The 17436-nt window shown below is 33.8% G+C and overlaps 1 protein-coding gene across 2 annotated transcripts in view; it reads left to right on the plus strand.

Annotated features, from left to right (window-relative positions):
• Positions 1-17436, plus strand: part of ETNK1 (ethanolamine kinase 1) — a 64213-nt gene that overhangs the window by 15843 nt on the left and 30934 nt on the right. The window contains exon 2 of one of the 2 annotated variants that reach the window (XM_081058406.1): positions 3117-3376. In XM_081058406.1, coding sequence (XP_080914532.1) covers positions 3117-3376 — 260 coding nt within the window. The remainder of the gene's footprint in view (positions 1-3116; positions 3377-17436) is intronic. The other variant, XM_081058407.1, reaches the window with a different exon arrangement.

Consider the following 17436-nt stretch of genomic DNA (forward strand, 5'->3'; position numbering starts at 1 on the left):
AATTTTACATTTCTAGTATACATGTAGTGTAGTATACTTAGTATATGGTGTGGTGTATTTTAATTGTATATTTGGAAAGGTCCAGCATATTGAATCACTTGCAAGTTTATATATGAGGTGGGAACTATCCAAGAGCAAAGAGCATTATCCATACATCTTTAAAGTCAGTGTTTTCCATGAGAGACCATGAAGAACACACCTATAGCCAAACAGCTTTGGACTGTTACTCACTGTAATAGGGAGAATTTATACCCTGGGGAATGGTGGTGATCTCAGTAACTTGCTCTTAGAAAGAAGTTATATAGGATTTGAGTTTGGTGATTTGGGAAAGGGTTCAAGGAAACAAACTCCTCTGGATTGGGTGCTGTTAGGAAGGAAGTGGGGCAAGTCTATGACTGTGTGGGTATCTTTTTTTTTTTTTAATCAATTCATTTTATTTATTTTATCTTTTCCAAGTCAAGTTGTTGTCCTTTCAGTCTTAGTTGTGGAGGGCGCAGCTCAGCTCCAGGTGCAGTTGCCATTGTTAGTTGCAGGGGGCATAGCCCACCATCCCTTGCAAGAGTTGAACCGGCAACCTTGTGGTTGAGAGGACACGCTCCAACCAAATGAGCCATCCGGGAGGCAGCTCAGCTAAAGGTGCCGTATTCAATCTTAGTTGCAGGGGCACAGCCCACCATCCCTTGCGGGATTCAAGGAGGTGAACCGGTAACCTTGTTGAGAGCCCACTGGCCCTTGTGGGAATCGAACTGGCAGCCTCGGAGTCAGGAGCACGGAGCTCCAATCGCCTGAGCCTCTGGCTTGGCCAGCACCCTGTATAGGCATCTTAATCTTACCTAGAGGTCTGGAGCAATGAAGCCTGCCAAAGCTGTGACTGGAAAAGGAACAGCAGTCACTCAAATTAGCCAGAATAGAGGGATGTTTGGTCATTTTTGTGGTTTAGGAAAATTTCATGATTTTGTCTACGTTCAGACATGATTACAGTGATTTTGTTTTTGTCTTGATCCTTTATGGCCCCAGCGAGGCCTCATCTGACGTTAGTGTTCTGTGAAATTGTTTATGTTCAACAGAACCTCAAGGCCTTGCTGTGTGTGCCAAGTTGGTTCCTAGCTGTTGGGCTCCTTTTCATCTCTAATTTTATTTTTTCACTTGTGAACTAGTTTCCTTGCAGAAAAAGAGTGAGAAACATACATAAGCCAATAGAAAAACTACTTGGAAACAAGGAACAAGATTTAAACTACCTCAGATTTTTATTGAATTGCAGACATTTTATGCTTATTTATACATGAATTGTTTTTATAAATATGAAGTTGTATTATTCATGTTTATATTTTTGCCCTAGGAATTTATTATGACAATCACTTCATTGCACGTGTGTGCCTATTGTGCAATATAGGGTGTTAGGGTTAGTATAGTTGGAGTTGAGATTCTGTCATATTTACAAATATCTATAATAGTGTTCAGTAATCTGTATTTAGTAATCTTATTACCTATCCCTAGCCCTTTAAGTGCATATGTCTTACATGTATGTTTTTGTATGTACACATAAATGCACAATACAGCATGCACATTTTATAGGCAAGAGAGAATGCGTTTGTTAAAAATTGGGTCAAGAACAATTTGGTAACTGTATGGGTTCTAGTGTTTAAGTGTTAAGTATCTATTATTTGCTATGAAGATACAGAAAACAGATTTGAGTCCTAGTATTTGAGGAGTATAAAGTGTCATGTATAAGCGTTTCGGACTGTTTCTTAATCTTTATTACGGTAATTGAAATATTTTCTCTCCACATGATATCTGAAGAAGTTACAGAATAGCATGTGAAATGATAATGGCATTGAAATAAACAACATTATGATTTTTTTTACATGATTTTCAACACACGCTTTAATAATATGATTGGCATTTAGTTTCAGTGCATATGCTTCTTGTCATTGATATTTTTATGTCTCTACCTACCTAAAAAATACAGATATTAAAAAATAAGTCTCTTTATATTACTTCATATGTGAATAAGGGTAATAGTCCATCCTTGTATATAATGAAAATCCGTTCTATAAAAATTTGTCAAATGTATATTAACTTTAGTAAATAATTCCTTTCAAAATTTCATGTGAAGATCTAAAACCTTTTCAGGTATCATTACAACAATCTTATTGAAATGGAAACATTTGCCCTCTTTCTCAGGTATTAGTTAATATACATTTAAATTATTCTCTGTCCTTTTATTCCTTTTTCCAGTTGTCTTAGAAGAAAATGTCGTTAACTCTTATTTTCACTTTTACCTCTTGTCTCTTTATTCCACTTTAGAGCCTCCAAAAGCTCTGAATTATAACTGGGTAAATAGAAGACTTAGTTTTCCTGTCAAATTAGTATAGAGAAAAATGAAAACTAGAATTTTTGAATAGATTTAGAGAACTCGTATCTGTTTACTTCTTAATGTGCCATTTGTGCTCAGATCTGAAAAAAAAGGTCTTGAAGTACTTGACTTAGTGCTCTTAAAAAGTCCCAAAAGTCTCTTCTAGAAAATGTAGAAATCTCTACTTACCTGTCTACCTCTAATTAACCTTGCACTTCTTTTTTTAGCTTAGTAGTCAAGTTTAAATTACTATTGCCTGAACACTTATTTAATGCATGTTATGTTAAGTAACGTATAAAATTCAGATTTTGTAAGTTGGAGATTTACAATGTAAATTATGGTAGATGATATTTGTGTATTTAAACTTGTGAACATTATTACAAACCTTTTTTTATGTCATATACGAAGCTAGGATGAGGGCAATGTCCCTGTCTTCAGCCTTTTCACACACACACACTTGCAATGATTGCAGTACAAGGCAGACTGAGATACAGTAGGTATCAAACTATATGGAAATACTAGAGATAGAATAATTAACACTTGAATCAAAAAAGATAATGTTATAGGAATTAAGGACAAGATAGTAAACAGTAGAATTCCTTTTTTTGTTTAAATCTGGAATTAAAATTATAGATATGTTAAACTTCAAGTTTATGTTAAAAAGTAGATATTTTAATTATTAATTACAAATTATCTCATATTCAATTTCTTAAAAGTATATAATTGCTTTCCTCCCCATTTTTTCTTTTTTTTTGGGCAGCTTTTCACAGATGGAATCACAAATAAACTTATTGGCTGTTATGTGGGTAATACAATGGAAGATGTAGTCCTGGTGCGAATTTATGGCAATAAGACTGAGTTGTTAGTCGATCGAGATGAGGAAGTGAAGAGTTTCCGAGTGTTACAGGCTCATGGCTGTGCGCCACAACTCTACTGTACCTTCAATAATGGACTGTGCTATGAATTTATACAGGGAGAAGCGTTGGATCCAAAGCATGTCTGCAACCCTGCCATTTTCAGGTACATTTCTTTTTCTAAATGATTTTTCTTTTTGAAAAATAAGAGTATGAAGTGCACTAGGAAATGTATTTTAAAATTGCCTGTTTTTTTTCTTTGAGCAACTATTTGGTTAACTTAGAAACTTAACTAAAGAGCTAGTGTTTTGTTTTTGCTAAAGGCAAACATTTTTATCTACCATTCTAATTGTTGACTCTGTTAAAGAAGGGACTACAAGAGGTTTTGGATGAGTCTACTGCAGAACAAGGCTTGCCCCTAATTCTTTTTAAAGTAGTACTTGACTCAGTATCACACCTTTCTTATTACTAAGTTTATTTACTCAGTTGTTCATATTTTCAGAGTTCTTGCTTATTATAATTCTTTTAATTGGGTTAATACATCTTCGTATTCTTTAAACTTTTTATTTAATGTATTACTTTTTATAAGAAGGTCTTGCATTTGTTTGATCATTTTTCTAAAATTGCTATCTTTTATAATTCTCTTTCTACTCTTAAAAACTCGCAAATGAGCTTTATTTGAAAACAGCAAGCTCATTCGTAATTTAAACCAATAGTTCTCAAACATTTTGGTCTCAAGACCTCTTTACAATTCTTAAAGGTTATTGAGGACCCAAAGAACTTTTGTTTATGTGAGTTATGTTTATTAATATTTACTATGTTAGAAATTAAAACAAGTATTTTTGAATAGAAAAATATCAAGTGCACATTCTGTTAGCTTGTAAGCCAACAGACATCATCACTCCACTTCATGTAGCTTATCAAGCTACACTGTACACTCAGGAGAGAATGAGAGTGGAAAGGGTAAATAATAGCTTATGAAAAGAGTTTTAACCTCACATACCTGTAAGGGTCTCTGGTCTCCAGGGATTCAGATTTTAAGAATTGCTAAGTAAACACTGATAAAAAATGGAATGGACCAGTATCATCTACTTATTTTAAAACTGTTTCAAATAATATTTTGGCATAGAAATCTATTAAAACCCTAATTTTAACCATCAGATATAGTCTCTTCCCTTACATGAGTATACTGTCTAGAATGTGTTGAAGGATCCTGATTAATAGGTTTATGTTTGTTCTTTTGTGTTAAATTTATTTGTGGTTTGAGGCATATATATACATATATATGTGCATATTATACATATATATATTCATATATATTCATATTCCTCAATCTTGTTCGCAGTGGTTTAGAAATATTTATATAACAGGATTAAAAATGAATAGTTATATAAATTAGGCCAAACGAAAAGTTGGAGTTAGATTAATATACAAAAAATACTGTATAAGGTTAGAGAAGAGCCATATGAGCTTCCTAACTAAAGCAGGGAGTAAGGGAGTAAGATATTAGTTTTAAGAGTCACTGTCCAAAAGGTTTAAGAAAGAAGTTGCTTAAGGCTAATACCACTTTTACTGGTGTAGCGGTCTTAAACGCCTTTGTAAAACCCACACTTTCATAGATTTACATTGATATTCCTAAACTGTCTTTAATACACCAAATTGAAACTTTCATTTGAACTGCTGGCTTTCGGTACTGTCTTCTGGTAGAAGAAGTTCATATTCAGGAAAATCTTACCTCCCTTTATTCTGTGGTCACATGATGGAAATTGGACACCCCGTCAGTTTTTTTTTTTTTTTTTGTCTCTTTCAGTGATAGTGGAAAGTATGAAATCAGAAGCTATGTGAAATCCTATGTTAGGCAGTATAACTCTGTCCCTGTACACTTTGAAGCCAGGTTGCTTTAGCTTTGTGAGCTGTGTAAATTTGGGCACAATACTTTTGTGCCTCAATTTCCTCATCTAAAAGATGGAAATAATAGTACCTACCTTTAGGATTGTTGTAAGGATTAAAGTTGTTAATATATGTAAAATAAGCTAATTGAGGGAAAGGCATGTTAAAATTAATAAAAGAGCTGAATTATGAATGCTTTAAAAAAGGAATGTGGTTTTATTGTTTTCAAATATGTACAGTGAAATATTTTTTAAATACATCAAGTAAGCAGTTGGATAAATGATTCTGGAGCTCCAAGTTGAGGTTAGGGATGTAAATTTGGAATGGTGTGCTTTTTTAGCTTTTCTTTTTAAAAAATGAGTTCTGTATATTCATGGTAAACCGGGATCATTGATTTATTAATTAGTAAGAACTTATGCCAATGTGGGTTTCGTTAGATGTCACATTTTGAGCCATTGTTACTAGGTTAGCCTAATATGCAGCCCACAATTTGGACTGATTAATCACAGCTTCAGTAAATACTGATTGAGCCTTAGATCAAAGTCAAAAGTACTCTGTAGCTTTGGCTCATTCAGACATATCTACTTGTCTGTATTAAGATTATAATAAAGAATATCTACTTTAACTATAAAAGGCATTGGGATATATGTTTATGTTTGATCTAGTCCAGAAAAGGAAAAATAATTCAAGCTGCTATCCTACAGTCTGTGGCAGACAATCATCTTGGTAGAAACATAAGTGAAATGATACACATGGAAGAAGAGAAAAGCTTTTAAAAAAAAGTGTAGATAGTTTCCTGTGGTATGCTTGGGAAATTAGGCAGTGTTTCACTGAGATCACACTTGAACTGGGTACTTTAAAGAATGAAGCAGAGTATGGAGAAGTCTGAGGGAATCAGATTATAGGTAAAGACAAATTGCACCAATTTAATGCTTAACTAGTAATTCAGCTCACGGAAACTTATCATTATCTGTTTTATTTGAACTCTTCTGTAGCAATCAAGTATTGCAGAGACCTTCAGAAAATGTTTTAAAATTCAAAGGTGTTTAGGAATTTTCTCATCAGGTATTTCTTTAAAACTTGACTTTTGGTAGGGATCCTGCCTAAAGTTTAATTAAATATCACCCAGCAACAGATGTAATAGGAAATACGCAGTTTAAATTACTGCACATTTTCACGAAGTATAACTAAAAAATGCTGACTTCCAGTGCTGAGGGTATTGTAGTGAAAATGGTACATTGTGGGTTGCAAGTAAAATTGATAATATTCTCTTTTGGAAATCAATAAGGTGTTACATAGTAACTTAGAAAAGTTATATACATACTATTTTTTTTGTCATGACAACTCTTATATTCAGATATAACTAAGGTACACCAGCATTAATATGTATTATGCTACTATTGGTATGATAATTTTGAATATTGTCTAAAACAGGCAAAATTGATTATTCAGGGCTAAGAGGAAAAAACTCAGCTTGATAATTGAACTATAGCTATGATCAGGCAATAATTTGCTTATGTGAAAACTCAAAGGGAATATGTGAAAATGAAATAAACTATATTGGGATAGTAAGATTGGGGATTATTTTTCAATTTCAAAAAATTGCTGTTATTATAATGCTCATAATTTTTTAAGACGTTCCAATGGAGAGGGGCAATTAGTGAGTATTACTGGGTATTTGAGGAAATTCTCTGGAGCCTTGAGATTTTTAAACAGTTGGCTTTATTGAATATGGGATTTTAAAGTAGCATTTACCTGATGTTAGTTACTCAATAAGAAAGCTCAAAACCTTCCTTGTGGAGACTAGGTAGAAGGACCGATCTGTAATAGTGAAAGTCAACTCTTAAAGTTTTTATTACTTGTATATACAAAACAATTGTTTTTTGAATAATACAAAGTTACCTTGATGAAAAGATTTTTTGTAGTTTTCCTGTTGTATATAAATTCGCTAATAGAAAACAATTGAAGTGCTCTAATCAAGTCTTTAACGGACTATATTTTTTATAGTTTTATTTGATTACAATTTTTTCTTTTCAATTTGTAAAATATATGTAGCAGTTTATTAAATCATTTTTTAAGTATACAGTTCATACAGTGTTACAGTATATAATACATATAGTATATAGTGTTAAGTACATTCACATTATTGTGCAACCAGTCTCCACAATTCTTTTCATCTTGCAAAATGAAAACTATATGCATTGAACAAGTAAACACGTTCCCATTCTCCCCTACTCCCAGCTTTGGCAGCCATCATTCTGCTTTCTGTCTGTGTGAATTTGACTGTTCTAGGTACCTCATGTAAATGGATTCATACTTTTGTCTTTTTGTGATTGACTTACTTCACTTAGCATGCTGTCTTAAGGCTCATCTCTTGTAGCATGTGTCAGAATTTCTTCCCTTTTAAAGCTGACTAATATTCCATTTTATGTATATACCATATTTTGTTTATCCATTCATCCATGGATGGACATTTGGGTTGCTTCCATTTTTTGGCTGTTGTGAATAATACTGTTATGAAAATGTGAACACAGGGGTGCAGACATTTTTGAGACCCTGCTTTCATTTCTGTTGTGAATATAACCGGAAGTGGAATTGCTGTATCATATATTAATTCTACTTTTGATTTTTTGAGGAACTGCCATACTGTTTTCAATAGTGGCCACACCATTTTACATTCCTACCAATAGTGGCCACACCATTTTACATTCCTACAAACAGCACACAATTCGTTTCTCTGTATCCTTGCCAACGCGTACTGTTTGGCGATTATTATTTTTTTCTCTGATAGTAGCCATTCTAATGGCTGTGAGCTGGCATCTCATTGTGGTTTTGATTTTGATTCCCTAATGATTACTCATATTTGCTAATTTTTCCTTATGCTTGTTGGCCATTTGTAGTATCTTCTTGGGAAAGTCAATTCAAGTCCTTTACCTATTTTCTAGTTATATTGTTTTTTTTCATTGAGTTATAGGAGTACTTTATATACAAGTATTCTGGATATTTATCCCTTGTCTTATATTTGCAAATCTTTTCTCTCATTCTATGGATTGCCTTTTACTCTGTCAATTTTGTCCTTTAATGCACAGTTTTAAATTTTGATGTAGTCTAGTGTATCTATTTTTAATTTTGTTGTTTGCTTTTGGTGACATATCTAAGAAATCATTGCCAAATCCAATACCATGAAGTTTTCCTCCTATTTTTTTCTTGTAAGAGTTTTACATACATTGAATCAGTCATCCAAAACCTTCCCAAAAGCAAAAGTCCGGGACCAGATGGCTTCACTAGTGAATTCTACCAAACCTTCAAACAGGATCTAATACCAATCCTGCTCAAACTCTTCCAAAAAATTGAAGAAGAGTCAGTACTCCCTAACTCATTTTATGAGGCCAACATTACCCTGATAACAAAACATGGTAAGGACAACACAAAAAAAGAAAACTACAGACCTATATCTCTGATGAATACTGATGCAAAAATCCTAAACAAAATTTTAGCAAATCGAATACAACAATGCATTAAAAAGATTATTCATCATGACCAAGTGGGGTTCATCCCTGGGGCACAAGGATGGTTCAACATCCGCAAATCCATCAATGTGATACATCACATAAACAAAATAAAGGACAAAAATCATATGATTCTATCAATTGATGCAGAAAAAGCATTTGACAAGATACAACATCCATTTATGATTAAAACACTTAATAAAATAGGTATAGAAGGAAAATACCTCAACATAATAAAGGCCATCTATGACAAGCCCTCAGCTAATCTCATAATTAATGGTGAAAAACTGAAGCCCTTTGCTCTACGTTCAGGAACACGACAGGGCTGTCCCCTATCACCTCTGCTTTTCAACATAGTGTTGGAAGTCCTTGCCAGAGCCATCAGGCAAGAGAAAGAAATAAAAGGCGTCCAAATTGAAGAAGTTAAAATATCACTCTGTGCAGATGATATGATGCTATATATAGAAAACCCTAAAGACTCCACCAAAAAGCTGTTAGAAACAATCAATGAATACAGTAAAGTTGCTGGCTACAAAATCAACGTACAAAAGTCCATTGCATTCCTATATACTAACAATGAAATCTCAGAAAAAGAAACACAAAAAACAATTCCCTTTGCAATTGCAGCAAAAAGAATAAAATACCTAGGAATAAATTTAACCAAGGATGTGAAGGATTTATATGCTGAAAACTATAAGACATTTTTGAAAGAAATTGAAGATGACACAAAGAAATGGAAGGACATTCCTTGCTCATGGCTTGGAATAATCAACATAGTTAAAATGGCCATATTACCCAAAGCAATATACAGATTTAATGCAATCCCCATCAAAATCCCAGTGGCATTTTTTAAAGAAATAGAACAAAAAGTCATCAGATTTGTTTGGAACCACAAAAGACCCCGAATAGCCAAAGCAAACTTAAGAAAAAAGAACAGTGCTGGAGGTATCACACTGCCTGACTTTAGCTTGTACTACAGGGCTACAATAATCAAAACAGCATGGTATTGGCGGAAAAACAGACACATAGACCAATGGAATAGAATTGAGAACCCAGAAATAAAACCACATAAATATGGACAGATAATTTTTGACAAAGAAGCTAAAAACATACAATGGAGAAAAGACAGCCTCTTCAATAAATGGTGCTGGGAGAATTGGATAGCCATGGGCAAAAGAATGAAACTAGACTGTTATCTGTCACCATGTACCAAAATTAATTCAAAATGGATCAAAGACTTAAGCATAAGACCTGACACAATAAACTGCATTGAAGAAAACATAGGTACTAAACTTATGGACCTTGGGTTCAAAGAGCATTTTATGAATTTGACTCCAAAGGCAATGGAAGTAAAAGATAAAATAAACAAATGGGACTATATGAAACTTAAAAGTTTCTGCACAGCAAAAGAAACCATCGACAAAATAAAGAGGCAACCGACTGAATGGGAGAAGATTTTTGCAAATAGTTCCTCCGATAAGGGTCTAATATCCAAAATATACAAGGAACTCATGAAACTCAACAATGAAAAAACAAACAACCCAATTGAAAAACGGGCAGAGGACCTAAAGAGACATTTCTCTAAAGAGGACTTACAAATGGCAAATAGACATATGAAAAAATGCTCAACATCACTAATCATCAGAGAAATGCAAATAAAAACCACAATGAGATATCACCTCACCCCAGTCAGAATGGCTATCATCAACAAGACAAATAGCAACAAGTGTTGGAGAGGCTGTGGAGAAAAAGGAACCCTCATACACTGTTGGTGGGAATGCAGACTGGTGCAGCCGCTATGGAAGGCAGTGTGGAGGTTCCTCAAAAAATTACAAATAGAATTACCATATGACCCAGCAATCCCTCTCCTGGGTATCTACCCAAAGAATCTGAAATCATTTATCCATAAAGACATGTGTGCTCCAATGTTCATTGCAGCTTTGTTTACGGTTGCCAAGACATGGAAACAACCAAAATGTTCTTCGATAGATGAATGGATAAAGAAGTTGTGGTATATATACACAATGGAATACTATTCAGCGTTAAGGAAAGATGATATAGGAACATTTGTGACAACATGGATGGATCTTGAGAATATAATGCTAAGCGAAATAAGTCAGACAGAAAAAGCAGAGAACCCTATGATTTCACTGATATGTGGTATATAAACCAAAAACAAGACAAACAAATGAGAAACAAGAACTCATAGACACAGACATAGTTTAGTGGTTACCAGAGGGTAAGGAGGGTGGGGGGAGGGAGATGAGGGTAAGGGGGATCAAATATATGGTGATGGAAGGAGAACTGACTCTGGGTGGTGAACACACAATGGGATTTATTGATGATGTAATACGGAATTGTACACCTTAAATTATGTAATTTCATTAACAATTGTCAACCCAATAAATAAATTTAAAAAAAAAAAGAGTTTTACATTTGGATTTTGATCCGTTTTGAGTTAATTTTTGTATATGGTGTAAAGAGAGGGTTCAACTTTTATCTTTTACATGTACTTACCCAGTTTTCCCTGCACCAGCTGTTGAAAAGACTGTCCTCTGCCCATGGACTGAACTTGAGATCCTTATTGAAAATCATTTGAGCATAAATTCGAGGATTTATTTCTGGTCTCTGTATTCTAATCATTAGTCTATACTTCTGTCTTTATGCCAGTATAGTAAGTCCTCACTTAATATTGTCAATAGGTGCTTGGAAACTGCATCTTTAAGCCAAATAATGTATAACAACACCAGTTTTACCATAGGCTAATTGATGCACAGTTGACCCTTGACCAACACAGGTTTGAACTTTGAGAATCCACTTATACATGGATTTTTTTCAATAAATATATTGGAAATTTTTTTTAGAGATTTTCTTAATACCATGAAGCAGTTGTATTGATTAAGCTACCATAAAGAGTCATATTGCTGCTTCTTTGTTATCCATCCATGAATCACTATATTTGTAAATAAATATGGATTTCTTTTTCACATTATATTTTCATTTTTGGTGTTTAGTGTTAGTAATATGTATAACATCTACAGTGTTTTGTATCATATAAGAATATTGATGTTTAGGTACTGACAGACGATCTCATAAGCAGACAACATAAACTTATGGTATCAATAAATCCGGTACAGTACTGTAAATGTATTTTCCTTATGATTTTCTTAATATTTTCTTTACCTTTATTGTAAGAATACAGCATATAATACATGTAATATACAAAATGTATGTTGATCAACTGTGTTATCTTCCAGTCAACAGTAGGCTATTAGTAGTTAAGATTCTGGGAGTCAAAAGTTATACACGGATTTTCAACTGCACAGGGAGGGGTCGGTACCCATAGTCTCTGAGTTGTTCAAGGGTCAACAGTAAACAAGAGTTAAGTTCTCAGGACATATTTCTGGTTACAAAAACATCACCATACTTCTAAATGAAGACCCAAAACACTTCTAATATTAAGCAGTGAAATACATGTCAACTACACATACATTTAAGAAAGATTAATAAAAACAAGAGAATTGTTTTCTAACTTGTTTATTCCAGTTTAGGGTCACGAGCAGCTGGAGCGTATCTTGTCAACTGGGCACAAGGCTTGAACCCACCCTAGACAGAACACCCTTCCATTACAGGGTACACACTCTCACATATCCACACTCACTCAGACTGGGGCAGTTTAGACATGCCAGTTCACCTAATGTGCACAAGAGGAAAATCAGAGTACTTGGAGGAAACCTACACAGACCTGGGGAGAACATGCAAACTGCACAGACAGTGCTGGCTAGAAGTTGATTTTTGTTTTTCTCATCAGTGTTGAATGAAACGACACTATTTGAGGAGCTGCTGTGCCACACTGTTTTGATAACTGTAGCTTTGTAATAACTTTTGAAATAAGGAAGTGAGAGTCCTATAACTATTATAATTTTTCAAGGTTGTTTTAGCTATTCAGGATTCAAGATTCTATTGGAATTTTAGGATGGATTTTCCTATCTATGCAAAAAGTGCTGTTGGGATTTTTATGGAAAGTGCATTGAATCCATAGATAACTTAGTGTAGTACTTACATTTTAAGTCTTCAGTCCATGAAAATGTGATGTCTTTCCATTTATTTGTGTGATTTAAATTTTTTCAGAGACATTTAGTTTTCAGTGTACAAGTCTTTCACTTCCTTAGTTAAGTTCATTCGTATTTTATTCTTTTTGATGCTATTGTAAATGGAATTGTTCTCTTAATTTTCTTTTAGGATTGTTCACTGTTAACATAGAGCAGCAACTGATTTTTACGTGTTGCTTTTATGTTCTGCAACTTTGTTGAATTCATTAGTAAAAACTTTTCTTAAAAAAGCCATTCTTTACAAATGGCTTATTTTGTTCAATCCCAATTTATCAAAAATTTTCGATGAGTATGGAACTTGTAATTAGAACTTAATTTAATTTTCTTAGCAAAGCCTCTAGGTTTTAAGGACGTAGGTGCTATGATTGTAATTGAACTATACTTGTCATTTCCATGAGGATATTTGTATTAGAAAGAGATTTTCTTTCTTTTTTTATTTTCCTACAGAAAAGATAGACCAGGTAGTTCTGAGAACTGTAGAAGTTGACCTGAATTCTGTACTTTGAGAAGAGACTTATGCAAGATATGTCTTTTTTACAAAAGAACAGGCACTATTTCAAGTGGCTAGTCACTTTGTTTTTGTATAGTAAGGCATTGATTTTGTTACAGTTCTTATTGTTCGAGATTTTTAAAAATTCAAGGAAGATTTTAATCCACCTGACAAAAATCCCTTGGTTTTATAGTACATTTCTAGAAATACTCTGAGTCTGTTGCCAAGAGAATGACTAATTCATTAAATAACTGTTAAGTACCTTTTCTAAGTGCTGAGTTGTTAGAACAGGTAAAAGAATAAGGCATGGTCTTTGCCTTTTGTAGGGTAATTTAGTGGTAGTATTTAAATAGTATTGGTAAAGCAATCTCAACTGTTATTATTTGCTGCTATTCTAATTTGCATTTTGTAGGAAAATGTTGCAGAACATTGGAACGCTCTGAAATTTATTTTTACTTATATAAACATGCTAGCTATCATTTAATATTAATTTTGCCCCTTATGTAATCTTATTTTAGTAATACACCTATAGGGCAGATATATCTATAATTCACTTTGAAGATTTAGTAATTAGCACTTAAGTTTTGATACAGGTTTTTTGCTAATATTTTATACTATGGTATGATCATTAATATTTTAGTTTGTTTTCCAAACTAGTAGATATATATTACCTTACGCAGAAATGTTTTTAAAATTTCATATAAAAGTAATCTCATTTTCATCTGTAATATTTGTTCAAAGGAGAAAATTATATTTGATAAATTTTTGATAAAAATCACTATCATTTGGAAAATTTTGCTTCTGTTTACTCCGTAGTTTTATGTTCATTTAATATTTCTGTTATAACTAGTAATAAATTTGTGTGAAATGGGAAGTTAGTCTAAAGGATCTTTGTATGTGAATGTGTAGTTCATATTGTCATTACTGAACTTAAATCTTTAAATCAATTAAATTTTCTTGTAATATTTTTCTGGTATTCAGGCCCTTGAATAACTGTATTTTGCCGTGTATAATGTGCGTCCGTGTATAATGTGCACCCACATTTTTGGCCCAAACTTTCAGGGAAAAAAACTCTTGTTTTAATTATTTAATTCAAATTTTTTATTTGTTTACATGTAGGTACTTGTTGTTTGTATTATAAAAGAATTTTAGCATTTATTTTTTAATGTATCATGGTACAAGAAATTTTATGTATCGGTAACAAATTTATGATATTTACGCATCATAGAAAGCCAAGAACTCTGTGTAGTTGGAAGTTCGTTGTAAGTTCAACAAAACTGATTATCGTATTCTAGGGTATTTTGCATATGGATATTGTTATTGATTTCTAGAATTACACTTTTAACTCATAAGCATAAATAAAATTAAAAATATTTATATAGATATGGAGTTAGTGCTATTCATGTATAATGTACATCTTTATTTTTCTCTCACAAATTTGGGCAAAAAAGTGTACATTATACATGGCAAAATATGGTAATTTTACGTTTGAAGGAGAACTTAAAGATTATATAATAGGCCAGTAGTTTTGTTTTCCTTGTAAGGAAGGTGTGACTCAGAGAAATTAAATAATTTGCTTAAGTTAAGACTGAAAATACAATGGCAAAGTCAGAATAAAAACTCAACTAATTCTGTGAAGTGTTACTGCATCATATAATCAGTTCCAATTCTGGCTCAATTATCCACCTTTCTGCCAGAAAAGTCAATGCTCTCAAAACTCCTATGTGCTTTCTCTCCTAGCAGCTAACTGTCTAACAGATTCCATTAGTCTATAAAAGATCCTTGGAGTTGTGGTCATATAATTCATTTTTGAAATATTTACCATAGAATTGTCATTCCAGTCATTCCCAGCTGAGTAACTTCTAATCAGACAACTTCTGAGACTACATTTTATATTTTGTAAATCATAATTTCATACAGACTGGGGTAAAACTATAAAAAGTGACATTTTTTCAAATCAAAGCAAATTAAATTTGTTGCTGTTAAATACCTGTTCTAATATGTGAACCATCTCCTGAATACCAGTCTCATTTGTTCAGTAAACACTTCTAGAACATAATGTTCTGTTGACATAGGTTGCCTCTTTTGTTTTATGTAACATGGATCATACCTTTCTTCAAGCCTTTTGTCCCAACTCTTAAAGTTTTAAACTTGTTCTTACCAGCTTAAAATACATGTTTTTCTCATACACGTATAGTACCTGTATACAAGATCTGACAGTTAAGTTTGCGAACTTGTTGCAACGATGTTACTAACCTTTTTTGATATCAGGGATTACTCATTATGGACTTGTACCAACTGGACAAACAATTAACCAAGTTTACTATTTGGAAATGCTGAAAGGCTGCATGAAAAAGTTAGACGACCTGAACTCTTCACCAACAATTCATGGCTGTTGCATCACGACTGTGCACCATCTCACACAGCACTGTCTGTGGGGGAATTGTTAGCCAGTAAACAAATAACTGTATTGGAACACCCTCCCTACTCACCTGATCTGGCCCCCAATGACTTCTTTCTTTACCCAAAGATAAAGGAAATATTGAAAGGAAGACATTTTGACATTCAGGACATCAAGGGTAATACAACGACAGCTCTGATGGCCATTCCAGAAAAAGTTCCAGAATTGCTTTGAAGGGTGGACTAGGCTCTGGCGTCAGTGCGTAGTTTCCCAAGGGGAGCACTTTGAAGGTGACTGTAGTGATATTCAGCAATGAGGTATGTAGCACTTTTTTAGGATGAGTTCGCAAACTTAATTGTCAGACCTCGTATGTACGCGTGTGTATGTATTTGTACCCTACTTTGTTTTCGCTTTATCACCTGGCTTTTTTCTGCAGTTTCCTGCTGCTGAAAGTATCATATTCATTTGGGCCTATGTGTATATGAGAGATTGGCATTAAAATATATTTCTTGTTAAACATGAATATGTGGTCTTGGGGAAGGTCAGTCAAGTAGCAGTTATTTAATTTATATAAAGAAATGTTTATTTGCTAATTTGAGAAGTTTGAACCAAAGCACACATACTTAAAAAGGTTATATAGATTTTGATAATTTTGGTTATGCATTAGGACTCTTGATTAAGGATGATAATTTGAAAATTCAAACTGACTTAAAGAGGAACAAATTTATTGGTACATGTAACTGAGATAAGAGTGGCAATTAAATAATAAGCAGTTGCAGGCTCATCTGATCAGTATTTCCACCCTTGGTTGGGGCCGGGGTAGAATTGGCGGGGGGGGGGGGGGGGGGCGGTGTCCTCTTTGTCTAATAGCTTCAACCAAAGTCAATAGTAGCTTCAAGAAAACTTCTGGGGTCAAATCCTTTCGGCCTCGCTTGTGTAATACGCCCTGAACCAGTTACAGTGGCTTGAAGGATGGAACGCTCTGGGCAAGTCTGTATCATAGCTTCACTCCTGAAGTTAGTGTGCAGATGGGACGGGGAGTTAGGGTTGAGGTAAACTCTGTATGAACCACGTGAGCTAAACATGAGGGGGATGAAAGTTTCACCAAAGGAAAATCAGGACTCTTTCGTTACTTGAAACTAGGTAGATAAGAATATTCACTATAGTATAAAAATATAATAAAAGTTATTTAATCTCAGGTTGGTGAAGGAATACTACAATGTTTGATTTCCTGTGTGCCTTAGTTGAGTGGTTCTCAAAAGTTTTTGCATATTAAAATTATCTGGGAAGCCTGTAAATATCTTGATGCCCTGGTTGCACCCCAGACCAATTAAGTCACAGTTTCTGAGGGATTAGTACCCAGGCCTCTGAATTTTTTTGTTTGTTTGTTTTTTTTAAGTTCCAAATTTGATTTCAGTGCATAGCAGAGCTGCAGAGCATTATGTTAGCACTCTTCTTTACAGTGGATTAGGATCACCTGGAGGTCTTGTTTAAAATACAGTTTGCTAGGGCCCACCCCCAGAGATTGTGGTTGAGTAGATCTGAGGTGGGACCTCAGGCATTCCTAGATGGTGCTGTGTGTGAGGTCCTAGAACTGTTCTTTGAGGAGCATTACATTAGATTGTTAGCATCTTGAAAATGTAACAGTTTTAAGTTCATTAATTTATGGATTACTATTAAGTCATTTGACCACCTATTAGTCTATAGGTTGTTTGGTAACTTATTTCTTATTTCGGTTTAGTATGTTCATTTGCTGTACCATGTTCTGTAGATATAAAGATAGCATGGACAGAGATATACATGGCTTCAAATTGTTTTGTGGTT

This window comes from Rhinolophus hipposideros (assembly GCF_964194185.1).
Source record: "Rhinolophus hipposideros genome assembly, chromosome: 9".
NCBI lineage: Eukaryota > Metazoa > Chordata > Mammalia > Chiroptera > Rhinolophidae > Rhinolophus > Rhinolophus hipposideros.